Source organism: Protopterus annectens, chromosome 12.part0, assembly GCF_019279795.1.
Source record: "Protopterus annectens isolate FY-2018-M chromosome 12.part0, PAN1.0, whole genome shotgun sequence".
NCBI classification, from domain to species: Eukaryota; Metazoa; Chordata; order Ceratodontiformes; family Protopteridae; genus Protopterus; species Protopterus annectens.
The window spans coordinates 525,982,315-526,010,173 of NC_056746.1; the positions used below are offsets into that span (position 1 = coordinate 525,982,315).

Consider the following 27,859-nt stretch of genomic DNA (forward strand, 5'->3'; position numbering starts at 1 on the left):
TGGGATCCAGGTGGACAGTAGTTTCTCATTTGATAATCACATCGCCGCAGTAGTCGGGAAATCCTTCTACGTGGCACACCATCACAAAAGGGTTCTCATCCAGGAAAAAAGAGGCCATTGTTCCCCTCTACTCGACACTTATTAGACCCATTAAACCCCTCTACTAGACACTCAATAAACCCATTATAGAGTACAATGCCCCTTTTGGAATGTACCTCACAAGACATCTGCAGCAGCTGGTAAGGCCACAGAATTACCTCACAAAGAGGATTACTGGCCTCAAACAGATGCCCTACACTGACGGTCTCAAAAAACTCCAGCTTTAATCAGTAGCATATCGCCTACTCAGAGTAGAACTCTTCCTAACATATAAAGCTATGTTAGACCTAGTGCTGTTGGACATGCTACACCTAAAGAAATCCCAATCTCTCCGAGCTACACGCTCCTGTCCCAGGGACTTCCCATACTCTGGAATAAGCTACCCATCTATGTCAAGCAAAGTTCCTTATTAGCACTCTTCAAGAAAAATCTTGAGTAGATGGGAAATAGGAAATACACCCCGGGGATCCCTTCTGTGGCTCTGCTCAACAGGGGCACAGGAAAATAACTTTCTTGGGTGGTGTAAGCCAGGGAACCTTGTTGGGTAGGCTTACTTAGGCCCTTGGGCTGATAGCCTAGTACCTACCTACGAACCTATGAATCTACAAGGAGTGCAGGGGGGGCTTGTTCCCTCAAAATTTTAGCTGACAACAGTACAATTTTATTTTTGGGAGGTTTTACTTGATTTGTTGGGATTCTGGAATGTGCATTTCTGCCGCATTTAATAAATCATTTGGGAAACATTCACACCACAGCCAAGTTATTCACATTTACAAAATTTGTGTTTGATGTTGGGGAGTAAGAATACTTAAGTTGTAAGTAGCACACATGTCCCTCCCTTCTTCCTCCAAAAATTGTGATGCACCTCCCCCCCCAGGCTGATGTTCATTGTGCATACAGCTGCAGTCATAACAGATGGGCTTTCCTGCCGTCAGGCAGGTCCTCGGTCTGCCGAATTCCAAAGTCTAGGTCTGGCGTCGGTTGTCGTCGCTTCTTCCCTGACGTCAGTGCGACAGGGTTATAAAAGAACCAGCCAACGCCATTTTCTTCAGTCTTTCTTGCCGCGCGGTGCCCGAAGCAGAAGCAGTTCGCAAGTGCCGGTCGGCCAGCTCCTGAGATTACGAATGTTTTTCAACCGAAGTCTTCTTGAAAGCTAAGTACCCCATTGGGGAAACTTTTCTTGCCTCAGACCGATGTCAGACAAAGTTAATAATTGCATTTCATGTGGGAAGCAAATACCGCATAAGGATTTTCATTCCCTCTGCATACCTTGCTTAGGCCCAGACCACGACGTCTCAGCCTGTCGTTTTTGTGCTACATTCAACAAACGCACTATTAAGCGTCGGGTGGAGTTCGTCCCACACTATTTTGGCAAAAAATGTAATTACATTATGTCGTCGGATACTCCGACTCCAGTTTTGAGTAAAAAACGCAGAGATAAGGACCGACATATGAGGTCCGCGACTTCTACCGACACCACGCCAAAGCCGACTACAGGTGGTCCAGTTCTCAGTGAGGTGCCTACGCAGCCCCTGACTACCGACGACACTTCATTGGCGGTGTCTTCTGTGCTCGAGGTCGCAGGCTCTTCGGCCCATACCCTGGCTACAGATACCGAAGCCACTCTTGGCGGTGAAACTCAGAGCTTAGACAGACCTGCCACCTCTCAAGGTGTCTACAGGCCTTCCTCTTCTTTTTCCATCAAGGCTTTCACTAAGTCTAAAGCAGCCATGCATACTAAAAGACCGGCTCCACAGGGCCCTTCTCAAAGCCCCATGCCTAAAAAACAGATGCTCAAAATGGCTGAGGATTTGATTACTTTAATCAGGGGTTCCCAACCTCCCCCGGACGAAAGGCCCAGAGTGGAGGAAGAATCCCCCTCCTTGGACCAGGCCTCCATTATTTCAGACCATTCTGAAGACCAGGAACATTCTTACTCCCCTTTTGAAGATTCTGATGCAGAGGAGTCCATTCCCTCTGTCTCCCCCCCTGAGGATTACTCTTTTGGGGAAACCTTACATACCTTGAGGGAACACTTCCACTGGGAAGGCCAAGAGTATTCAGACTCCAAGAAAAGGCTTAGGGATTTCCTCTTACTCCCTCAGCACAGGCCTCTGGCTATACCTCCTGTCTTAGACATTCTAGATGATGTGTATTCGGAGGCCTGCCTTAACCCAGATTCTTTACCTCCAGCTCCAGTCAAGCCAGACAGATATTACCGGGTTGCTGACTCACACCAATTCCTATACAAAAGCCATGCGGCCGACCCAGAAACTATTTCACAGGGTCCCAAGGGGAATTAAGGCTTCCACTGCTAAAAATCCATTACCTTCAGAGAGAGATTCCAGAGCTTTAGAAAGGTGGGGGGAAAGGTATACACCTCGGCCACCTTAACCATGAGAGCATTAAACTGTCAGTTCCATATGTTAAAGTACCAACAGTTTCTGTTATCACAGTTGAGAAGCAAAATGTCACAACCCGAACAACCAGACTTGAAGGAGTTGCAGGATTTGATACATAGTGCAGAACAAGTGGGTAAACATACCTTGCTATGTGGTTTTGATGCTTTAGAGGCCTCATGTAGAGCTGCTATTACAGGATCAGTCATACGTAGACATGCCTGGCTCAAAGAGCAAACCTTACCAGATCATGTCAAGGCTAAATTACTAGATGCCCCTCTGCAAAAAGATGTATTGTTCGGTGTTAAAGTTGGAGGTATTAAAGAAAATGGAGGAAAAGGCAAAATCAATGCAAGCAGTGAAAGATTTCCTACAGGTACAACCTCCATGTTTCAGTAGAAATTGGCCTTCCAAAAATTGGTCCTTTCCAGCCACAGACAGACCCCAAAGAGGTAGATACAGGTACCCGAGGGGCAGAGGACAATCTCAAGGATCATTTAGAGGCAGGCAATGGCAAGCACCTACACAGAGGTGGTGAGGATAGTTCACAGCCATTCAGAAAGCAGAACCAATGACTTTCCCCTTTGCATGCCAAGCAAGGCTCAAATGGCAGCACCTTTAGGCAGAAAACTGGCATTATTTTTGAAAAATTGGCTTATTGTCACAAAAGACAAATGGATCCTGGACATTATAGACAGAGGCTATAGATTCCACTTTCACACCCTTCCAGAAATGAGAGGCATGCCAAACCTGCCACACAATCAAAGGGCAGAGGCATAAAAACAAATTTCAGATCTCATGGACATGAAAGCTATTCCAGAGGTACCTGCACAAGAACAGGGTCAAGGTTTTTATTCCAGATTACTCCTGGTACCAAGGAAGGGAAAAGATTGGAGACCTATTTTGGACCTATCCATCCTAAACACATTTTTACTTGTGCCAAAATTCAAGATGCTCACATTACAGCAGCTTCTTCCCATGCTGGGCAAGGAGTCTTGGCTGGTAACATTGGACCTCAAGGAGGCATACCTGCATGTCCCAATCAGACAAGATTGCAGAAGATACCTCAGATTTCTTGCAGGTTCAACCCATTATCAATTCTCTGCATTGCCCTTTGGCTTATCTACTGCGCCCAGAGTGTTCACGAAATGCCTGGCATCAGTAATTGCCTACTGCAGACTTCAAGGGATACAAATATACCCATATCTGGACGACTGCCTGATCCAAGCGGACAGCAAGCACATAGCTGAAACAGCTGGCGTTTGTAATTATGTTGTTGAATTCTCTGGGATACACAGTCAACAAAAAGAAATCAAGGCTGATACCTTCTCAAACAATAATTTTCCTGGGTGCCAGCTTGGATACAAACACCCAGATGGCCTACCTCACGCCAGAGAAACAAGGGCAACTAAATACTTCAGAAAACTGGCAACTTTCACCAGGCTGACTGCAAGGAAAATCCTGCAGGCTCTGGGATTCATGGCATCTTGCATCCTACTAATCCCATGTGCAAAGCTGCATATGAGAAAACTTCAATGGTACCTAAAAAATCTATGGTCTCAACACAGCCACAGTTTGGAAACAATAATACCACTGATTCCATGTCTTCAAAAGGAATTCCTGTGGTGGGCTCAAGCATGCCAACGAAGCACAGGTCTCCCATTCTGCAAGCCTCAAGCAAATCAAGTCATCACAACAGACGCCTCGGACTACGCCTGGGGGGCGCACGTGACAGATTGGTGCATTCAGGGCAAATGGTCCCAAAAAGAAAAGCACCTACACATCAATCATAAGGAAATGTTAGCAGTAATAAATGCTATTATAGCTTTCAAAGACCTACTGCATCCAGGCCAGCTACTGATGAGGACAGACAACACCACAGTAATGTGGTACATAAACAAACAGGGAGGAACCCATTCATACCCCCTATGCAGGCTAGCCATGTCTCTTTGGAACATGGCTCTGGAATTACAAATCGAACTTCAAGCACAGTACCTGCCAGGCAAAAACACGCTGGCAGACAACCTAAGCAGAAATATGACAGATCCACATGAATGGAAGTTGCATCCTCAAGTGTTTACAAAGATAATTCAAGCATGGGGAAGGCCAGCCATAGATCTCTTTGCCTCCCACAGAAATCACCAGTTGGCAAAATTCTGCTCAAGGACTTTTCACCCACAGGCCTGGAAGGTGGACGCACTCTCTCTCAGTTGGACGACAATGACAGTTTATGCCTTTCCACCTCTTCCTCTGCTGCCCAAAGTTCTATTGAAAACCAGAGCAGACAGACCAAAGATTATTCTCATTGCCCCAGACTGGCCAAGACAACACTGGTACCCACTCCTGAGAAGCCTGACGCATTTCCCACCATGGATCCTGCCTCTAATGCCTCTTCTACTGACTCAGCACAACTTCAAAACCCTTCACAGTCAGCTGAAAACACTCAATCTAGCCGCATGGAAAATTCCTTAAATTCACAACAGACCTTACTCTCCAAGGAGGGTGCAGGATGTCATTTTGGAGGCCAGAAGGCCTTCTACTAGAAAATCCTACTCAGCAAAATGGAAACGGTTTTGTGCCTGGAATGAGAAAAAGGGTCAGAACCCTGGAATACTGAATTTACCTCAAATATTACAATACCTAGCTGAGATGCTAAGCAGTGGCCTTTCATTCTCCTCCATCAAAATCCATGCCTCAGCCATTTCTGCAGAATACAACACTGATCCTCCTTTATTCTCTCACCCCCTCTTAAGACAGTTCCTCAGAGGGGCTGAGAATATAAAACCCCAAAGGAAACAACCAGTACCTGCTTGGGACCTCAATTTCATTCTAGAAAAACTGACCTTGCCTCCTTTTGAGCCAGCTGCTTCAACAGAACTGCAATATTTGTCCTGGAAAACAGCCTTCCTTCTGGCTATCACCTCAGCTCGCAGGGTTTCGGAACTACAAGCCCTCATGGCTGTGCAGCCTTTCATCATTTTCCATCAGGACAGAGTTTCCTTACGAACCAATCCGTCCTTTATGCCAAAGGTAGTATCCAGGGTAGCCTTGAATCAGGCTATCCACTTACCTACCATTTACCCTAATCCTCAAAACAAAGGGGAGAGACTACTACATTCCTTGGACATTCACAGACAGCTGCGTTATTATTTGGACAGAACAAAGCCTTTCAGAAAATCAGAGCAACTCTGTGTCCTATGCTACAGGAGCTCAAGGGAAGTCTATTTCCAAACAGACAATTTCAAAATGGATAGCCCACTGCATACATTTTTGTTGCTCTTTTCATGGTAAAACTGTACCTGCAGGCATCAGATCTCACTCCACAAGGGCCACAGCTACCTCTGCAGCTTTCCTCAGGGGGGTTCCTACCAAAGATATTTTGGAAGCAGCCACTTGGAGTTCTGTACATACCTTCTCCAAGCACTATCACCTACCATTATACTCCAAATCTAGAGCAGGCTTTGCCACTGCAGTCTTGCAGGGCATCCTGGCTCCTCCTAGTTCCACCTAGTGCCTACCACCCTTTTTTAGCTTTGGGATTCTACCCATCTGTTATGACTGCAGCTGTATGCACGATGAACATAGTACAGTTTTGTACCTACCATAAATGTAGATGTTTGAGTGCTAATACAGCTGCAGTCCAGGTTTCCCTCCCTCCTTCCCCTCTTGGGACAGGCCTAATGGCTAACACCTCCTCATACAACCTGATTGGGGTATTCTTTTATGGTGTATTTGCTTGCAACTACTGTTTTTTGATTATATTGCATTGGATTATTGCATAAATTTATGTATTGCATTCCTTCTGGGGGCACCTGACATCTGGGGCAAGAAAAACTGAAGAAAATGGCGTTGGCTGGTTCTTTTATACCCCTGTCGCACTGACGTCCGGGAAGAAGCGATGACAACCGCCGCCGGACCTAGACTTTGGAATTCGGCCGACCGAGGACCCGCCTGACGGCAGGAAAACCCATCTGTTATGACTGCAGCTGTATTAGCACTCGAACATCTACATTTATGGTAGGTACAAAACTGTACTTTGTATATGTCTTTTATCAGTGATGTGGTATAATTGTTTTGATATGTTGCTACCATAGCCACACTGCTTTTCAGTTATTTTCCCCTGGCCATCTTTAATTCATTTTCTTCATTAGGCATACTGATATGCTCTGGGTAAAATATTTTAACTTGTTTTAATTTATTATAAGTACTTTACAAGTTTGGTTGAAAGTGTGTTGGGTAACAACTGTGTTCATTATAGAAAATTTATTTCTGTTTGTCGAGGATTGTAGTTTCTTATTTTGCTGCTTAAATCAGATTAGCCGCGGTGGTGCTGCAGTAGCGTTGTCGCCTCACAGCAAAAGGTTCTCCTGTTCGATTCTTGGCTGGAGCGCCTTCTGTGTGGAGTCTGCATGTCCTCCCCGCGGTTTAGTGGCGTTCGAAAGACATGCGTGAATGGGTGTACCTTCGTTGAAGGTTGGGCGTCGGGCTGGCACCTCGGCACTGTAAAAATCTACTGCCAATCATTAGCGAACCGGAGTTCCGCTGTGGCAACCCCTAACCGTGAGAAGCAGAAAGAAGAACTGCATAAATTAGATTATTGGCACATTTCCACAGGGCAGGCATACACAATAATGGCAGTAAGAGCCACACAAAACCAAGTAAAATGAAAAAGTAGAATCCGGTCTGACAGCAAAAGAAAACCTTTTAATTAAAATAATCCAAAGTACAATAAGTAAAAAGCAGAAAGCACTTACCTGGATTACTGATTTTTACTTATTGTACTTTGGATTATTTTAATTAAAAGGTTTTCTTTTGCTGCCAGACCGGTTTCTACTTTTTCATCATACACAATAATGGACTGGTAGTAGAACTGTTCTAGCTAGGAAGCTGTTTTTCTTGGGTTTTTGTAAAGACTGTTTCTATTGTCTTTGGCCTTTGCTTGTCAGGTAATGTCAGCCCAGTCAGAAGTTAATTTCATCTAGATTAGAATTTTATCTTAAAAAAAATGTTTTCCTTTTGCTGCAGTGGTAGTGCATCACACCAGAGCTCATGACTGCAGACTGCTTAATTGCTTCTGCTGTACCACATTCTGAAGCTTGGGATGGTGTTATCATATGCCTGTGTGAAGTCCCAGCCTCTGCCACACTTAGCATGTAGTTCCTCAGTGGAATTGTAAGCATCTGTATTTACGATCAACCAAGTATGAGTGTAGATTTAGTGTTGCTAAGCAAGTAATTGTGTAGGTTTTAAAATAAGAGATTATAGGAATGAGTGAGTAAAGCAAGGCAAAAACATCATTTGTATGACAGTAAACTGATGCCTGACAACTTGTATTTGTTATAGATGAGATATGATATTGGAATACTGACTGCAGAGTTACACTGATAATTTTGTTTGTTTTAGTATAACGGTGCCAACATTCAGCTTCTGGACTTGCCTGGAATCATCGAAGGAGCAGCACAAGGTTAGCTTTGTTGTTTAAATGTAACATTAGGGTAGTATTTGTATTTCTGGTATAATCAGTGCCTGTTCTATTTCACTGCTATAGGCCTTTATCAGAAGTCAATTGCCAGTGGCATTACAGGGTCAAATCTTACAACAAAGCATCTTTTGCAGTAGATTTGGACAACAGAGCTACTCTTAACTGCATGTGTCCATCACTGATGTGAAATTACTGTAGTTCTATATGGTGCCACTACATATTGACTGACTATTACACTTCTCTGTTCTTTCCTCCAGCAAAACAGTGCTTGAAACTGCATCATTAAGCTTTCTCAGTAAAGCTAGTATCCTTGTCCCCTCAATGTTTTCTTTGGTAGGCAAGTGTCTTGTCTTATTTTCAACTTCTCCAGAACCCTTTGCCAGCACGTTATCTGTTTTATTTTGATTCAACCTTAGAATGTCCCTTCTCTTGTCTCTTTGTGTATTCATGATATTGATCTCTGCCACAATAACCTAGGTTATATCCTGCTAAGGATATAACAGTGGACTGCTTCTAAAGCTTCAGGGCACTTTTCATGTGCCCAAAATGTTAGACATCTCATGCTCACTAAGACAGTTTTGGGTGCCAAGCCTCTCGGAGCTTTTCAGAAGCCAGAGAGATTGCTCCTCTACAAGGCTTTTGAGGCTCAATGGTCGGCTTGTGCAGTTTCATTCCTGGGCAGATTAAGTTATCTTTTTTTTTTTTTTTTTTTGGGGGGGGGGCTTCCACATATTTTTTTTGTTTAAACTTTTCTGTTTAGGAGAGTATTTTTTAAACTAAGACTGTTGTTTTGTTGACTGTCACGTGACTTTACTGTACTTTTAAATGGAAGCGCACATTTGTTTCTGATAGTTGAAAAGTTTGGTACTTCCTTATTATAGCAGCCCCTGGAGATAGCGTCTGCAGTTGCCACAGCAACCATTTGAGAGTATCTGTGGAATCATCTGTATGCTATGTATTTGATGTATATTATACTGTGCCTGATTTTACAAGAAGTTATGGGAATAAATAAAAGACATTGACAACAATAATTGATAAAACAACTTTAACGTATATGTTTGTTTGTTTGTTTGTTATATTCATTTGTTGCATGTAGTTTCTGGTGGCCATAATTTTGCAATCGCTATAAGTATCGTATCAAAGGCATTAACCCCATCCCATATACTGGTGCCACATGAATTCAGCAAGGTAGGAGTCAAGGTGATGGCAAGCTATCCCTTGTTGTTTCTTATTTCACCATTTAGTGGAGCCCCATAATCGCTCATGTTTGGGGTACGAGTGCTGGTAGTAGAATCGACAAAGTTGTAGTTATGGTTCACTGTGAAATGATGGTATCCTGCTTATTCCAATTCCTTTGTATTATATGCTCACCAGCAGTCTGAATATATGGTGGCTGCATGTTCCACATGGCCCTTGATCATTCCCGGAAGTATCCTTGCGTCTCTATTTGGTACCTGAACGAGGAAAGAGTCAAGTTTCTCTGCAAAGCCTGCCAAAAATCCACTGTTGTGGCAAAATCCTGCTAGAATTGTTCATACTGTTGAGGAAGAGACTTTCGTCTGTCTCTACAATTTTACCTTGTCCATGTATACGTCCTCTACATTGTTTCATTAAGTACTCTGATCACACCACCCTCATAATTATTCCAGTCTATAGTTGTATTTTTGCAGATATTTAGCTGCCTTTCACACCATGTAATGGAAGTGAGTTCTTCAGACCAACAATAAAAAGTGCAACACTGTCAGAAATGGTCTTCTTGAACCATAAAACCAGTTCCCAACACGGATCCCTTTCTTTTTTTTGCAAGTCTTGACATTACATCTCTAAATCCTTTCATCACTGACATATACAGTGGATGTAAAAAATGTACACACCCCCGTGAAAATGCCAGGTTTTTGTGAGATAAAAAAATGAGAACACAATAAATCATTTCAAAATGTTTCCTACCTTTAATGTGACCTGTAACCTGTACAATTCAAGTGAAAAACAAACAAATCTGTTAGGGAAATAGATGTGTATTCTGTGATTAAATCAAAAGGTGCTTCAACAAAGTATTAGTTTAAGGGTGTACACACTTATGAAATCAGCTAATTGTACTTTTTTTATTTTTACTAAAGCCTGGCATTTTAACAGGGGTGTGTACGCTTAAGTGCATATAGTGTCCATTTTTGCATAGTCTCTGACGTGGTAAAATTCCTTTCTCCAGAAAAACATGCTACTGCATTTTTCTTGGCAAAATAAATGTTATCAACATATGTCTTTAATAGGTTTTTGAAACACAACCACGAAAGACCTAATACACTTAAAATTCAAGTGATGCTTAAAAAAGTTCTCTGTGAAGGTTGCTGTGGCAACCTGAGACACTGTCTTCGGGGGCACCTATAATAAGGAAAAACATAACATTCTAAAACTATTTTTTTTTTCTGTGGCAAAATTGTTTACGTTTTTGGGGTTGGTGAAGTGTATTTTGAGTACTTTTTACTGTGTTTTGAGTGGAACAAGGTATTTTTAAATACTTTGTATTTTGTTGACTGTGCTGCTTAACTTCACTGGAAAAGAGGCACCTCTTGCAGCTTGACCATGGAACAGACTAACAGTCCCAAGATCTGTCTTTCATATGCAGAAAGAAAAAGAGAAAGTTAACTAAACAGTCTTTGCCATCACAGCAGGCTAGCAATTTGCCTCAGCCACAGGTGGATGACTTTGTTGTGGCCAAAGCTGGTTCCTTAAACTACTCATTTTTCCTTGGATTCTTCTGGTATTATCCATATGGCCACTATGGACTGGGGTTTAGCCACATCCTCTGGCTGTTGGGGTTCCCTTAGCGAGCAAGGGAGAGCCACTTTTGTTAGTCTTGAGTGAGGGGGTAGGGAAGATGCCCCTGCATAGCCAGAATGCTGTGCCCATCCCTAGGGAAGATGCGGCAGCTGCCATTAATCAACCTATTTGCCCCAACTTTTCTGTCAAAAAGAAACAACAAAATAAACATTTATTTTGTCCAGCACCTGTTTTACTGGGCAGGAGTAGTTTATTAGGTCTGGCTCAAGGTCTTGTATAAGCTGTTGACCCATCTTATAATGTGGTTTCTAATAAAGGGAAAGGTGATTCCTCTCTTTCTGAAGAGATTCAAGAATTTGAATATGTAAGAGATTGGTTGCAGGTTTTTTCCTCAGAGTTCTATGTGGTATCTGAACCTCCCTGCAAGGAATTCTCTTTCTCTGAGATTATTTCCAGAATGTGCCAGTGTTTTCAGTAGGAGAACACTGAAGTTTATCAGCCCCGCAGAAAATACTATGAGCTGTTAAAACTAGAATTCTCAGAACCCCCCCCCCGTCCCGTCCCCATGCTGTTCTCATTGGAGGAAGTTTTTCCACAGCCTGGTTTCCCAGACAGAGACAGCCTGCTGCATCTAAGAAAGCTGATACAATGTGCAAAATTCCTCAGTCTTTCAAGTTTTTGTACACTCATCTCGCATCTGACCCAGCAGCTATTTTGTTATTTAATCCAGCTGCTGACGAGCATTTTAATTCTAATCCTTCCCCTTCAGATAAGGGTGGTAAAACAGTTAAGTTTGGTAAAAAAGTGTATGCTTCTGTAACTTTGTTTTAGAATTTTGAATTGTCTGGCTTTTGTGTTACCAAGAACAGTGTATGTGACCATGCAGGTATAAAACCACAAAACCAAGAAAAATCAAAAAAGCTCCCGTAGTGTCCACTGCCCAAATATTACAAAGCACATTCATAAAAAAGTTTTAAAAGTAAATTGAAGTCTAATAATTGTGAACACAAAAGTTTAATAAGTAATGTAATATCCACATTATGTATTAAACTTCTGTGTTAACAATTATCGGATGACTCCGATTTAGTTTCACAGATTTTTGTAAGTATGCTACGTGAGGTTTTTTTTTTTTCCCTAGGCTACTAAGTTTGTTCTGACGAATTGTGAAAAGTATGAGAAATGTTTTATTTGAGCTGCAGTTCCTGCCTGTGAGGAGAATTCTGCTTTGTGTGGTCTAGGAGACGAAAACGCACTTGTGCACTTTAAAAGCGTTTACGTGTGATGTGATTTGTTTCCTTACCTTTTAATAAAGTGATTTGGTTTACTAGCTGGTGGACTGCTTCCGTGACTTTGGATTTACTGGTTTTGGACTTTGAATTTGGCGCCTCCATTTTGGTTTCTGTTTGTTGCAGCGCTTTACCATGGATAGCAGTGTTGCAGCTACGAACCGTGAGGATTTGGGACAGTCCCGTAAATTAATCGGTCAGTTAACAGAATTGATTGAACTACTTACCCCACTCTGTTCGGCTTTTGTTGCTAATAAAAGAAACAACGAGGGTGATGGTATGTCCGAAGGGACGGAAGAAATAGGGCTTTCAAAAAACAAGAGGAAAAGGCATAATATCGAACGGAGCCCTGTGGGGATGGAAGAAGCGGAACCGAATGGTAGCAACTTCAATCCTGCAAACACACCCTTGGTATTACATACATCCAGAGAACGCATTAGTAGCAGCGAGAGTCGGGGTTTGGCTGACCGGAATCAACAGAGAAATTGTTTAGGCGCTAAAGCCTCAGGTACTGTTCCTACCATTTCTGACAATTTTGATTTACTAGAATGGTTGAAAAATCCCATGGACATTAAATTATATGGAGCAGAAGAAGGTGCACCAGGTGATGGTGACTCTTATGCTCTGAAAATTAATAAATTAACTGGTATGATGTATAGGTACAAATCTTTGAATATTGAAAATTGTTATCTTATGGAATGTATCAAACAAAAAATTGTACCAAAGGGTTTAAGGGTTTGGAAATACCCTAATAATGTGGAACCCGGTACACCATTCCATACAGAACTTGTTAATGTGTTTAATGAATGTGGTATTAGTATTTTGAGGCTCATTGTTAAAGAAAATAATAGAAAATTAGAAAGTTTGGAACAGGAAATTACAGTCCTGGATGGTTTTATTAAAAAGGACATGCTGTTTGAAGTTAAAAAGGAAAAAGAAAGATATTTTAGTATAGGGTCAGAAGTGGATGCTAAATGCTCCATATTAGAACAAAGAAAAATTAAGAAGTTAAGGAGAGATATTGAGGAATACCAAAAGGATGTAAGTTACCCTAAGCCACCTGTTACAAAGTGGGAACACAATAGCAGAGTAAGCTATAAGAAGAGTAACATTAGGAATGTCCCTAGAAATATCCCTGATGAAGAACATGGGTGGATGGATTATGATACTGAATTCCCACCATTAAATGAAACAAAGCAACATGGCAGTAACAATAGGTACCAAAATTTTCAATGGAGGGGAGGGAGAAGGGGGAGAGGGAGATATTAGACAAAGTTACTAATACCCTTGTACCCACCCCTATTTGTTCCCCTAAGGAGACTGTGATTTCTATACAGAATACGATACCTGTTACTAGATTAACAACACAGGACGAGTTAGATACAGGTATCTTACATACAGGAACTACACATACACTTAATAATAATTTTTCTATTTATAATTTTAGCAACATTTGTATTAATAAAACACACTTTGATGTTTTGAGTAAAGGATTCAAATTTATTCCTAACATGAAAGGTGACCTGGTTCAGACCTTAATAGATATGAAGTTGTTCTTAAGGAAAGTGAATCTTCAGGTTACACTACCCCCTAGGAATTTGGACGTAGATCCCCAAAAAAGTATGCTTACTAGGAGAAGTACATTTAATCCGCCCTATCAGCCCCAAATAAAAAACCTGGATTTAATATTGGAGAAGAAAATTAGAGAAGAATTTAAATTCGTAGAGAAAGAGTACAATATTACAGAGGAAGAATGTAAGATGCTAAATGAGTTAAGGTTTAATAATCAAGTCAGGATTATGAAACCTGATAAGGGGGGAGGGGTGGTTATAATGGAAAACATTATCTACGATGGAAAAATGAATATGATTCTAGGTGATGACAATAAATATAGAATAGTTTCCTTGAATGAAGTTCAACTTGCTTATCAAAAAATAGATAATACCTTAGACAATATGCTTTTGGAAGGCACTATAGATGTTAAGTTACATCAATTCTTATATGTACCTAAACCCAAGATACCCATCATTTTTGGGATACCGAAGGTACATAAAAATGTCAGTGACCCACCATTAAGACCGATAGTAGCAGCTGATGGTTCCAAGACTATTAGCTTGGCTAAATATGTGGATATTACAACAAAACATATATGTACCATGAATAAATATATATTGAAGGATTCTTGGGACCTGCTGAGGGTCATCAAGTCTGAGTTATTTTCAAATGATCTTATTTTTGTGACAATTGATGTCATTGATTTATTTTCATGTATACCCCACCATGAAGGTATGAGGTTATTTGAGGATATGGTTTTTCTTGACAAAAAATTGACACATTCGGAAAAAATTGCAGTAGTAGCATTGGTTGAAGTTGTATTAAGGAACAATTTCATTGTATTTAATGATGAGTACTATCAGCAAATTAGCGGAGTAGCAATGGGTGCGGCTTGCGCACCTACCTATGCTAACATTGTGTTAGCAGCCTGGGAATCAAATTTTGTCCTTAACTCCGGATATGTACAATATTGGACACTTTACAGGCGGTTCTTAGATGACATAGTTATTTTTTGGACGGGGGGTAGTGAGAAATTTCTGGAGTTTTTTAATTATATTCAGAATACTACTAATTTTTTAAGATTCACATATACCATGTCCACTGATAGATTGCAATATTTGGATGTGGAAGTATATAAGAATTTGAACAATATGGATTTTGAAACCAAGGTTTTTCGAAAAAGCACCTTCTGCAATTCCTTTTTACATTTCACTAGCGCACCCCCCCCACATTGTAAAAAGAATATTGTCAAGGGACAATTTGTGAGGGGGTGTCGTATGACTAGTAAGAATGATGATTTTTTTAAGGAATGTAATACACTGGAGGGAATGTTTTTAGCCAGGGGCTACCCATCTGAATTTATTTCTAGTATTAGAAAAGAGGTAGAGGAGAATAGATTAGTGAAATACAAACCAATAAAAGGTACAGAATTGATTATTAATGATAACAATTTGGCATCCCTTGTTAAGTATAATAAAGCCAGTGTTGATGATTATGTTCAATACAATTCGGCATTGGTAATGGAGTTTAATATTTTTAATATCAAAGTGAAAAAGATTTTTCAGAAAGAATGGAGTAATTTTGTTTCTTTCTCTGATATATCAAATATTAAAAAAGAGATGCCTAAAATAGTGTATAAAATGGTAGATGTATAAAAAATTTGTTGGAAAACAATAAAGTAAGTAACAATGAAATTTCTATGAAAATGTTACCATTTAATAAAAATAAAAAATATGGAACATATCAATGTGGACACTGTAATCAGTGCCCATATATTAGTAACAGAATAGAGATTTTGTTGCCAACAAGGGATATTAATATTTGTGCCTCTGGGTATTTTAGCTGTGATACACAAGGTGTGGTATATTTAGCCATGTGCTTAGAATGTAAGTCATACTATGTGGGGAAGACGGAGAGAGCATTAAAGAAGAGAATTTATGAACACATTTATGAAACAAATGCTCTATTCAAGCACACTTTAGATTGTAATAATGCTAGGTTTACCTTCTTTGTATTGGAACAGGTTAAAAAAGAAATAAGGGGAGGCCTTTGGGAAGAAAGATTAGAATTTAAAGAGCTTTGGTGGCAGATTTTATTAGATGCAACTAACTACCCCAGGGCTTAATGACCATATTTCTTTAACTTCAGTGTTAAAATTAAGAGCAGCTAGAATTTAACTCTTACCAGCAATAGCTCTTTAGGAACAGCAGGTGGTGCTGTTTGATTAGTGAAAATTGTTAGGACACAATATGATGAAAGGATTTTAAACAAATAGTATTTAGTAGTTTTTATATACATATATATTTATTTATTTAACATGATTTTAAGTATATTTATGGAGAAGTACTGAATTTTAAACTAAGGAGAAATGGTGTTTTTTATTATGATGAACATCGAAGTGTGTTTTAATTTATAATTGTTTCAAATGAGCCTTTCAAACAGATGTATGTAATGAAAATCACAATTTAATGAATTTTATTGGTTGGCTTAAACCACATGAGAGTATATTAGGTGTTTTTAAATATTTTTTGTTTGTCTGATGAAGTCTTACATGCTTGTGGAGAAGAAAACGCACTTGTGCACTTTAAAAGCGTTTACGTGTGATGTGATTTGTTTCCTTACCTTTTAATAAAGTGATTTGGTTTACTAGCTGGTGGACTGCTTCCGTGACTTTGGATTTACTAAATTGAAGTCTAATAATTGTGAACACAAAAGTTTAATAAGTAATGTAATATCCACATTATGTATTAAACTTCTGTGTTAACAATTATCGGATGACTCCGATTTAGTTTCACAGATTTTTGTAAGTATGCTACGTGAGGTTTTTTTTTTTCCCTAGGCTACTAAGTTTGTTCTGACGAATTGTGAAAAGTATGAGAAATGTTTTATTTGAGCTGCAGTTCCTGCCTGTGAGGAGAATTCTGCTTTGTGTGGTCTAGTTTCTTTGATTTCTCAGGCCACTACTCATTGTTTAAAGTGTGTGTATGACTGTGTAGGTACTTCATCCAGGGCTGTTGCCACTAGTACTGTGTTGAGGAAATGTGCCTGGCTGCATTTTCAGAACTACCCAGAAGATGTAAAAAAATTAGATTTTAAATTCTGCTTTAGGTAGAGATTTGTTTTTTGGACCCTCTTCTGCAGAAGTTTTCAAAAATGTAATGAGAAGGGTTAGACCATACAAGGAATCTCTCAGATTTTTCAGTCCTCTTCTAAGTTTTCCAAACTATGTTTGGTGCCTCTTTCAGTTTTGGAAGAAACAAAAAAAACAGTCTTGACAAAATGCTGGTAAGCAGACATTTAAAAATCAGTGGCAGGGAGGTTTCAAAAAGAAAGCAGGAACCTCCCCAGTGCAAAGGACACTCAAGTAAGGTAGAGTTACTTTATAAGTCTCTTCCCACATTACCTTAGTTGCCATACCAGAATAATTTTAATCCATATTCCTAAATGCTTCATTTTCTCATGTCTCAATAAGTATGGAGATTGCTAAATCAATTTATGTGTAGGTACATAATTTATGGCTACTGCCTTTGTTTTAGCTTCATTAATTTTGTATCCCGGAACGATTTGAACCTGTCTCAGAATGTTCCACAACACTGTAATGTTTTTTTTTCTAGTTTTATCGCGTATAAAATAATAATATCTGCAAATAGAGCTAGCTTTTCTTGACTACCATACCAGTTTATATTTGTGAATTTTGGAGTCCCTTATTTTCTTTGCTAATGGTTCTAAATGTAATGCAAATAAGAAAGGGGAAAGAAGATGCCCCTGCCTGGTTCCTCTGCTCAAGCATAAATTATCAGAGAGGAACCCACCCACTTTAACTTTCACCTCTGATCCCTCCTTTATCCTCCTAAAAACCTTATAATTTTATCAGGGAATGCAAATGCTTCCATTACCTTATAAAGTCCGAACTTACTCTATCAGATGCTTTCTTTGCATCAAGACCCATCAACAGCAGTGGCATTTTCTTACATTCTGCTTTCCTCTGGATCATCAGTGTTCTGTTCATGTTGAATGTTTGCCTCCCCTCCACAAAACCACATTAGTCAATAGCGATCAATTTTGGCATCACTTTTGATATTCTTTTAGCCATTGTGGACATAAACACTTGATTTAGTATTGAAATTGGCCAGTATGTAGCTGGATTTGATGGATATTTACCATTTTAGGTATTACAGCTGCCACTTCTTTCTTCCAGGATGTTGGTACTTCTCCTTCTCTTAAAATACTGTTAAACATCTTCCAAATCTTTATCCCTTTCTTCCTTCCTAGCTTCCCAACTTCCACAGGAATACCGTCTATTCTTGGAGACTTCTCTGTAATTGGTTGTACATCACCGTTTTTATCTAGTCTCCTCTTATTCGAACTAATTATTGAGCCCCATCTACCTCTAACTTGACATATGCAAGTCTCCGTCTTCTGTAAACATTTCCATTTGCACTTCTTGATTTCCACATTTTTCTGCTTTATACAGATTTTCATAACATTTTGGAAATATTTCTAACACCTGTACAGGATCCCTGGTTATTTTTCTTTGTTATAGGCTCCCTAAGCTTGGCAACAACCTCTCTGCTTTCTGTTGCCTGTGCTGCTGTGTTAAAGCTTTTGTGCTCTGGACTTGTCAAAAAGTAGTTGCTTAGCAGCAGTCTTTCTAAACACATGCGGATTATCGATATAGTTTCCAATTTTCTCTTTAGCACTCTGCAAATGTGCCTCATGTCCTGTGAAATTTCCCTGTTCTGCGATACTTTAACTTTTTTTTATGTCTGCCTTAATTTTAAACTCCACTTTTATTTTAGCCCATTCCCTAGCTATAGTTTCTGAAAGACATTTCTTTCTTCCCTTATAACTCATGAATAATTTCCCCTACCAGTTCCTTAAATTCCTTTCTGTTAAACAGGTGGGGAAGCACCAGTGTTTCATTTTTATTTCATTACCCTTCATTTGTATTGTAGTTATAACTAGCATTTGATATGAAATAGTTATTGGATTTATAACAGAACACTCAAATAAATGTATAGTTTTTGTACCTTGGAGAGTAATATATAAATTATTTTTGAACTCTGTCTACTGAATTCACATCTTCCATACCAAATATTTTCATAAATTTCTTTTAAAAAAATGTACCCTCTTTTTTTTATTTTCCCTTTTAGGTCCCCCAAATACATCCTCGCTGTTACAAATCAAATTCTAGTCCCCACTTATAAGTACTATTCCCTGATGAAAGCTGATTATTTCTCCCAGAATTTTCTTAAGCTCCGTTGTAGCAGTTTTAGGTGGAATATGAATGCATGTCAGCATAATGCTCCTCCCTTGCTAGTAGCCCCTTACTACTAGAAATTTACCATTATCTTTTTCCACTCATCTATCACTATTGAAGCTCTTCTAGCAATTAATGATGCCACTTTTCCTTTGTCATAGATGTTCTGCTGAATAACAAACCTAAAATCCTTTATCAAATTTGCTGCTCCATTCTTTCCACATGTCTATCCTGTAGCATAGCTCTGCCTTTCTTAATATAGTTCACTACTTCTTTTTTTTTTTTTTTTTTTTTGTATATACCTGTGAGACCATTCACATCTAAAGATAATATGGAAAATGTTGCTGCCATGATCAGTTATTATTCCCACCTGTTGTATATAACAGCTTTGTGTCTAGTTTCAACTTTTGTGTTACATGGATACACTAATGTTTGGGAGGTTGATCTTTTTAATGCACTTCTTTCTTGCCATATGCGTTTGAACCTCTGTCACATCTTACAAGACTTTTTGTATTAATGAAAACTGTCAAACAAAAAACAAGTACCCCCATAGCTTACTAAATACACACACACACACACACACACACACACACACACACACACACACACACACACACACACACACACACACACACACACATCTATGTACATATTCAAATATTGAAGTTTAGCCTTCCTAATAGGAACAGTTGAACCAGATTGACCGCTACACTCACAGGCTTTAATTGACCTGTAATGAAGGTTATAGGTGTTAAGATGCATGGTACAGCTTGTTCTTCTACTTGCACTAAATGCTATCTGCTTATGTCTTATCTGTATTCCTCTCTCAGATGAAGGAAACAGCTTGAATGATTTCAGAAAACATTGAAAGAAAATTGCAGATTCCATTGTGATGATACTCTCTTACCAAGACTTCACTTCAGATACTTGTAGTAATGTTTGCACTCACAGTGGTCTCTGGCCTTTCAAAAGATGTTTCTGTTTTTCTAATATATATGGTTGCAGAGAAACTCTGTTACTGTGGCTGCATTTGCAGCAATTGTAATGTCCTGATGTTCTTCATCTCACATTGCTGCAGTCCTTACATATGGGTAGTCCGCTGTCCTCGGTCGGCCCGAATACCAAAGTATTAGGCTGACGTCGGTCAAGGCGCTTAAAACTGACATCAGGACGTCAGGGTACAAAAGCGCATGACCGACGTCATATCCTCAGCCTTTTTTGCCGCATGGTCCGATGCAGAAGCAGCGTTGCAAGTGCCGTTCGACGTTCTGAAATTTTTCGAGTTCGGAGTTTCAGACCGAATCCAAGTTGGCTAAGTACCCCGTTGGGGATTATTTTGTTTTTTTCTTGCCTCAGTGTAGTACCGGATGTCAGAAAAAGTGAATAATTGTATTTCTTGTGGGAAACAGATACCGCATAGGGATTATCATTCTTTGTGCATTCCTTGTTTGGAGCCTGAGCATGACGTAGTTGGGTGTCGCTTTTGTGCTAGGTTCAATAAGCGCACTATTAAGTGAAGGTTAGATTGTGCTAGGCTGGTCTTCGGTAAGCGGTGCAATTATAATATGCCGTCGGATTCTCCGGCGCCCGCTTCCACGAAGAAGCGCAAAGACAAAACAGTTAAACCCAGGCAAGATGAGTCGTCCGTTCCGGACGCCGGTTCTTTAGAGGCTTCAGTGGAACCGGTGGGTCCAGCGGAAACTTCTTTAGAGTCTCAGGGGGAGACTTTAATTTTGCAGGATGTGGCCTCTCTTGAGGCAGGGCAGGCTGAAGGGGCTTCTCAGGTTACTGTACTCCCCTCCCTTCCCAGGGTGGTTAGGCCCTCTCCTTCTGTTTCCAAGGCTTCTCCCAGGGGCAGGCCAGGTTTAGCTTCTGTTGGTGTCACTCCTAGTTCAGCAGGGTCTGTGCCTAAGAAGCATATGCTTAAAATGGCAGAAGATTTGATTACTCTGATTAGAGGTTCTTTGCCCCCTCCTGATAAGAGGCCTAGGGTGGAGCCAGAGATGGGAAGTTTTGAACAGGCTTCAGATGTTTCAGAGTCTTCGGCTGAAGACTTGCAGGAGTACTCTCCTTATTCTGATTCTGATGCAGAAGATTCCACTCCTTCTGCTTCTCCTCCAGAGGATTTTTCTTTTTCAGAGACACTTCACTCTATGAGGGAGCATTTTAAGTGGGAAGGTCAAGACTTCTCTGATTCTCGGAAAAGACTTAGGGAATTTTTGCTTTTACCTCAACATAGGCCCTTAGCTATACCACCTGTTCTGGATGTTGTGCAGGATGTGTTTTCAGAGGCTTCAGCAATCCTGATTCTCTGCCTCCTGCGCCTGTTAAACCAGATAGGTATTACAGGGTGCCTGAGGCTCATAAATATCTTTATAAGAGTCCTAGGGCGGACCCAGAAACTATTAGTCAGGGACCCAAGGGTGTCAAGGCCTCTGTTGTGAAAAATCCGGTTCCTCTAGATAAAGAGGCCAGAGCTTTGGATATATGGGGAAAGAAGGTCTATACTTCTTCTACCTTAGCAATGAGGGCTTTGAATTGCCAGTTTCATATGTTGAAATATCAAAACTTTCTTCTTTCTCAATTGAAATCTAAGGTGGATGCTCTGGCAGAAGGCATTGAGTGTAAAGAATTACAAGATTTGGTACATGTCTCTGAGCAGGTTGGTAAGCATTCTTTACAATGTGGTTTTGATGCTGTGCAGGCCTCGTCTAGGGTGGCTGCCACTGGTTCAGTTCTTCGCAGGCACGCCTGGCTGAAGGATCAGAATTTTTCTGACCATGTTAAAACAAGGATTTTGGATGCTCCTTTGCAGTCTGAAGTGTTGTTTGGTCCACCTGTGGAATCAGTATTGAAGAAAATGGAGGACAAGGCTAAGTCTATGCAGACTGTTAAGGATTTTTTGCAAGTTCATCCTCCAAAGTTTAGTAGGAATTGGCCTGCTAAGGGGTGGACGTATCCTTCTTATGATTCTCAGTCATGGGGTAGATCTAGACGTGGTAGGGGCAGAGCTCAGAGTTCCTTCAGACCTAGAACTGGGAGTTCACCTGCACAATCTTCGAGTGAGGGTAGGGGCCAGTCCTTTCGTAAACAGGCCCAATGACCTACTTTTTCAGCTGCCAGATCCCTCTTGCCTAGCAGCACCTTTGGGAGGAAGGTTGGCACTTTTCAAGGAAAAGTGGATTTTAATTACCCAAGACAAATGGGTACTGGATATCATACACCGAGGTTACAAGTTTTATTTCCATACCTTGCCTCCTTTCAAAGGCATGCCAGACGTTCCTCCTCAGCAAAGACTAGAGGCTCACAACCAAATTGCTCTTCTACTTCAAATAGGAGCTATACAACCGGTCCCTCTGCCAGAAGTGGGCCTAGGATTTTATTCTCGCCTGTTTCTAGTACCAAAGAAAGGGGACACGTGGAGACCCATTTTGGACTTATCTATCCTCAACACATATCTGGACATTCCCAAGTTCAAAATGTTGACGTTACAGCAGCTTTTACCTCTGCTGGACAAAGATCACTGGATGGTGACTCTGGATCTCAAGGAGGCTTACCTTCATGTTCCTATCAGGCCCAGTTGCAGGAAGTATCTGCGTTTTCGGGCTGGGAATTTTCATTATCAGTTCTCTGCATTGCCCTTTGGCTTATCTACTGCGCCCAGAGTGTTCACGAAGGTTCTGGCTCCAGTGGTAGCTTTCTTCAGGCTAAGAGGAATACAAATCTATCCTTATTTGGACGATTGCCTGATTCTGGCTCAAGGAAAGGACGAACTTCTTCATCATTTACAGTATGTGATGGCAGTGTTAAGATGCCTAGGGTATTCTGTGAACGAAATAAAGTCCAGTCTAGTACCCTCTCAGGACATGTGCTTTCTGGGTGTGAGACTGAATACAGCATCCCAGATGGCCTTTTTGACCCCGGACAAACAAAAGAATCTTTCTCTCTATTTCCATCAATTGTCTCGTCAGTCCAGGCTGACTGCAAGGACAGTCCTTCAAGCCTTGGGGTTCATGGCATCTTGTATTCTGGTACTTCCCAATGCCAAACTGCATATGAGGAAGCTACAATGGTATCTCAAAAATGTATGGACACAACACTGCCAAGATATGGACACTGTCATTCAGATAATACCTTGCATTCAAAAGGAATTTTTGTGGTGGGCTCAGGAATGTCACCTAAACAAGGGACTCTCTGTGACCCGACCAGAGGCGAGTCAGATTCTAACGACAGATGGCCTCAGACAAAGCTTGGGGAGCTCATCTAAATGGAAAATGGGTACAAGACACGTGGCCTGCCAGACTTCAACATTTACATATCAACTTGAAGGAGATGTTAGCAGTCCAATTTGCATTGATAGCTTTCAAGGATTTACTTCTTCCAGGGCAGGTGTTGATTCAAACAGACAACACAACTGTCATGTGGTACATCAACAAGCAAGGGGGACACATTCATATCCTCTATGCAGACAAGCAATGATTTTGTGGGAGACTGCTCTCAGTTTGCAGCTAAATCTTCAGGCAAGGTTTCTGCCAGGAGCACAGAACTCCTTAGCAGATGTGTTGAGCAGACAAATTATGGATCCCCACGAGTGGAAATTGGATCCTCATGTATTTCAAAAATTGACAGTGTTATGGGGAACTCCAGACATAGATCTGTTCGCTTCTCCACTAAATTACCAGCTGCCAAAGTTTTGCACGAAAAGGTTTCATCCCACAGCTTGGAAAGTGGATGCTCTGTCATTCAATTGGAGCAATCTTCACGTGTATGCCTTTCCACCACTGCCTCTCCTCCCAAAGGTACTCCTGAAGGTCAGACAGGACAAGCCAGCCATGATTTTAATAGCTCCGGATTGGCCTCGACAGCACTGGTACCCATTACTGAGAAGTCTGGTACGGGAGCCTCCATGGCCTTTGCCTTCGATTCCACACCTGCTGTCTCAGGAGAACAGTCATTTACTCAATGTCAAACTTCACTCTCTACATCTAACAGCCTGGCATATTCGGTTTTAAACCCTGGAGGGTCTCAGCTTCCACAACAAGTTTTGAATGTTATTTTGGAGGCCAGAAGGCCTAGTACAAGGAAAGTTTACGCAGATAAATGGAGGAGATTTTTAATTTGGAGTACAGTAAAGGACTTTGATGTTTCTAAACCTAACTTAAGTGTTGCTCTTCAATACCTTACTGAGTTATTGGACAAAGATTTGTCCTTCTCCTCTATAAAGGTTCATGCTGCAGCAATTTCTGCTCACTATGACTGTGACCCACCATTATTTTCTCATCCTTTGTTTAAGCAATTCCTTAGAGGGGCAAAGAATATAAGACCCCCACGTAGAGCTCCTACTCCTGCTTAGGATCTCAATTTTGTGTTGGAGAAACTCACTCTACAACCTTTTGCGCCTGCAGCGACTGCCGAGTTGAAATATTTATCATGGAAGACTGCTTTTTTGTTGGCCATTACATCTGCGAGAAGGGTTTCTGAATTACAGGCCCTTATGGCAATTGAGCCTTTCTTAATTTTCCACAAGGATAGGGTGTCTTTGCGTACTAACCCTTCCTTTATGCCTAAAGTGGTTTCTAGTGTGGCTTTAAACCAAACTATTCATTTGCCTACTTTTTATGCGAACCCCCAAAATAAAGGGGAGAAGATTTTGCACACTTTGGATATACACAGACAGTTGCGATATTATTTGAACAGAACTAAAGGGTTCAGGCAGTCACAGCAGTTGTTTGTTTCATTTGCTTTGTGTTCTCAGGGCAAACCAGTTTCAAAACAAACTATTTCTAAGTGGATTGGTTTTTGTATTGCTTTCTGTTATTCCCATCATGGTAAGGAGATTCCAACTGGGATTAGGCCTCATTCCACTAGGGCTACTGCCACTTCTACAGCTTTTTTAAGGGGGGTGGCTACTAAGGATATTTTGGAGGCAGCTACTTGGAGTTCAGTGCATACTTTCTCTAAGCATTACCACCTTCCACTTTACTCTAAATCTAGGGCTGGATTTGCCACTGCAATTTTACAGGGCATTTTGGCAGCTCCTAATGCTTTATAGTTTTGCCATCCTCCCTTACCTCTGCTTTGGGATTCTACCCATATGTAAGGACTGCAGCAATGTGAGATGAAGAACATAGTACAGTTTTGTACCTACCATAAATGTAGATGTTCGAAGATCCACATTGCTGCAGTCCAATTTACCCTCCCTCCTTCCCTCTGTAGTTAGAGGTGGTTGTGTGGTTTGGGTTGTAAATATTGTAAATATGGTTAGTGCAGGGGTGGTTGGTTGTTTTTTGGCTTTGCCCTTTCTTTTTAGGGCCTTCTGACATCTGGGGCAAGAAAAGACTGAGGATATGACGTCGGTCATGCGCTTTTGTACCCTGACGTCCTGATGTCAGTTTTAAGCGCCTTGACTGACGTCAGCCTAATACTTTGGTATTCGGGCCGACCGAGGACAGCGGACTACCCATATGTAAGGACTGCAGCAATGTGGATCTTCGAACATCTACATTTATGGTAGGTACAAAACTGTACTTTTTCATCTCTTGAGGAGGACCAGGCCATTCAAGCCGGGGTGAATTTGATAATACCCATCCAATCATCCAGTTCCTGTATGAAGGAAGTTAATGTATCACACTGTTCAATTTGCTTTGGAAGTTTATTCCAAAGGTGGCGAAGGTGTTGTGTAGTGAGGACTTGGATCCACTGTTCTGGTATTTGAGAGACTATTTCTGGCAGTTCAAAAGATCATGACCACTGGGTTCTTAATGGCATGTAAGGCAAAGTATGTATCTCTTAATGAGTCTATAAAATACTCATTGCAAGGACTGTGCGTTAGTCTTTTCTGATAGCTTGTTTGTTTTTAGCCAGTGACCTCCTTAGTTAGAAACCATTGGGATATTTCTGGTTGTTTGATATGCCTATTGATGTATATCCCAAAGAGGGCATTGTATTCAGTAATTGTTTAAATTAATGCAGATTATAAGGGCACATGACCTCTTTAGATATGGGTGATATTCCCTTGGCATTCAACTGTTCTAAGTAGGAGGACTTTTGACTACTGTCACTTCATGATGATCAAGGGAGATGGAATTATCAACCGAGTTTCCAAGGTCTCTAGCAACTTCCTCCTTTTGGAGTGAGGTTTGTCTATTGTATGCTGGGGGTGGGGGTAGAGTGTCAAGTATGACAGTATTGTATTTTGTAGTATTCGGTTTAAGCCCATATTTGGTATAATAGATATAAGTGTTTCTGAATGGCTTTGGTGTCAGGGGGTATCTGCAAACTTGATTAGCGATAGGTCTTGGTTCATGGTCTGGAGATCAGAAAAGTCAATGCCAAACAAAGGGGGTCCCAACATCGGGCCCTGCAAGACACCATTGGTTACCTTCATAGCCTCTGAGGTATCTGCTACCTGCAGCCTGTGGGTTCTGTTCTTTACCCAGTTTACTGTCAATCTTAGCACATTGGGATCTATGTGTAATAGTATTAAGCTTACTGTGTTCCATGGGGGCATGGTGCTAAACGCCTTGATCAGGTCAAGGTATGCTATATGGACAGCTTGACCACTGTCAACAGTTTGTGTTACACTTTCAAAGAAGTTGACTATATTAATTAGACAGGATCTACCCTTGACTAAGCCAAAATGCTGTGGGTTTGGCCGGAAAATATTATTAGTGTCCTAGTCGGTATTAGAGGACATCAGCAACGAAAATACTGGGGCCACAGTCCCCAACCAATATGCAGATAACACCTCCGTTTTTAACCTCAACGAGGAACAGATAGACCCTGCAACAACAAACCCTCCTCAGCAAAGGACTGAGCTTTATCCTATCCCAAAGGGCGAAATGCACAGAGGTCCTACTAGACCTCAAACTTTACTGCAGGAAACTGAATTTAAAAAATGTTGGCCGTAACAATGGTGACACATTATTCTTGGACCTACTATCCACTACCGAAACAGAAGATACGCTGCCAACACTTTTCCAGCAGTAACCCACATATAATAACTCCAACTTCGCACAGAACCACATCAGTGGCAGCCCCATCACAACAGAATGGAGACCAAGGATTTCTAACAACCGGTACAGTCTCAGAGGACTCTATAGTAGTCCTGAACTCAAAAACCACATGCTCGCAAGTACGACAGAGCATGGAAGCGCAAACCCAACTACTCTAACAGCAAAATCAAACGGTACAGAAACTATGCATGTAGCAAATTTTAACGGTACAAGAGCACCTCAGACTTTTAACGTTAAAACAACGCAAGTTAATGAAATGTCAAATGATTTAAGTAATGTTGCAGGCAAATCAAATGTATTAGAAATTAAGTAAAAAATGACCTAAATAGTACAATAATAGCAGATAGAGCTAATAATGACAATACATACTTGCAAAACAGCCTAACAAAAGCCATTACTGTGTTACAAGAAAATGCCTTAAATATGTTACAAGCTAAGGAAAATGCCTTTACTGTGTTACAAGGTAAAGAAAATGTGCATAGAATGAATAACAATTATGCCTTCGGTCCTCAGACAATGATGCATGTCAAACCGCCAAACAGTGCAAAACCAAATAATGATAATGAAAGCCTACAAACCGAGTTAACAAATGCTTCCACTATGGTACAATGTAATGTAAAAATGCATGCAATGAATGCTGAAGGCCCACAGACAGTAGAGTGGGAACAGTCAGTCAAACAATGAAAAACCAAACAATGCTGCCAACAAGAAACCAGGGGATGTTAAAGTTAATATAGCATTTATTAGTCCAGGTGAAGGTACAAGCAATAGACCAAATGATTTTACAGTAATATTACCCAGAAATAATGTTCCATACGAAAAGACTGTAATGACTGCTGAACTTAAAAATTAAATGCTTAGAAGTGATGTTACCATGTTTAAACACGAGAGCCAACGCTCACACACATACTGTGTCATACGCAGAACAAACGGAAGGGACTCTGGGCCCACACACATTCAAAGTTAGTACAACCAAAAGACCCAAA

At 40.7% G+C, this 27,859-nt stretch overlaps 1 protein-coding gene across 1 annotated transcript in view; it reads left to right on the forward strand.

The window, feature by feature from the left end:
• DRG2 (developmentally regulated GTP binding protein 2) overlaps positions 1–27,859 on the forward strand; it is an 808,865-nt gene that overhangs the window by 279,250 nt on the left and 501,756 nt on the right. Inside the window, exon 4 of the mRNA XM_044089666.1 lies at positions 7,902–7,962. Coding sequence (XP_043945601.1) covers positions 7,902–7,962 — 61 coding nt within the window. The remainder of the gene's footprint in view (positions 1–7,901; positions 7,963–27,859) is intronic.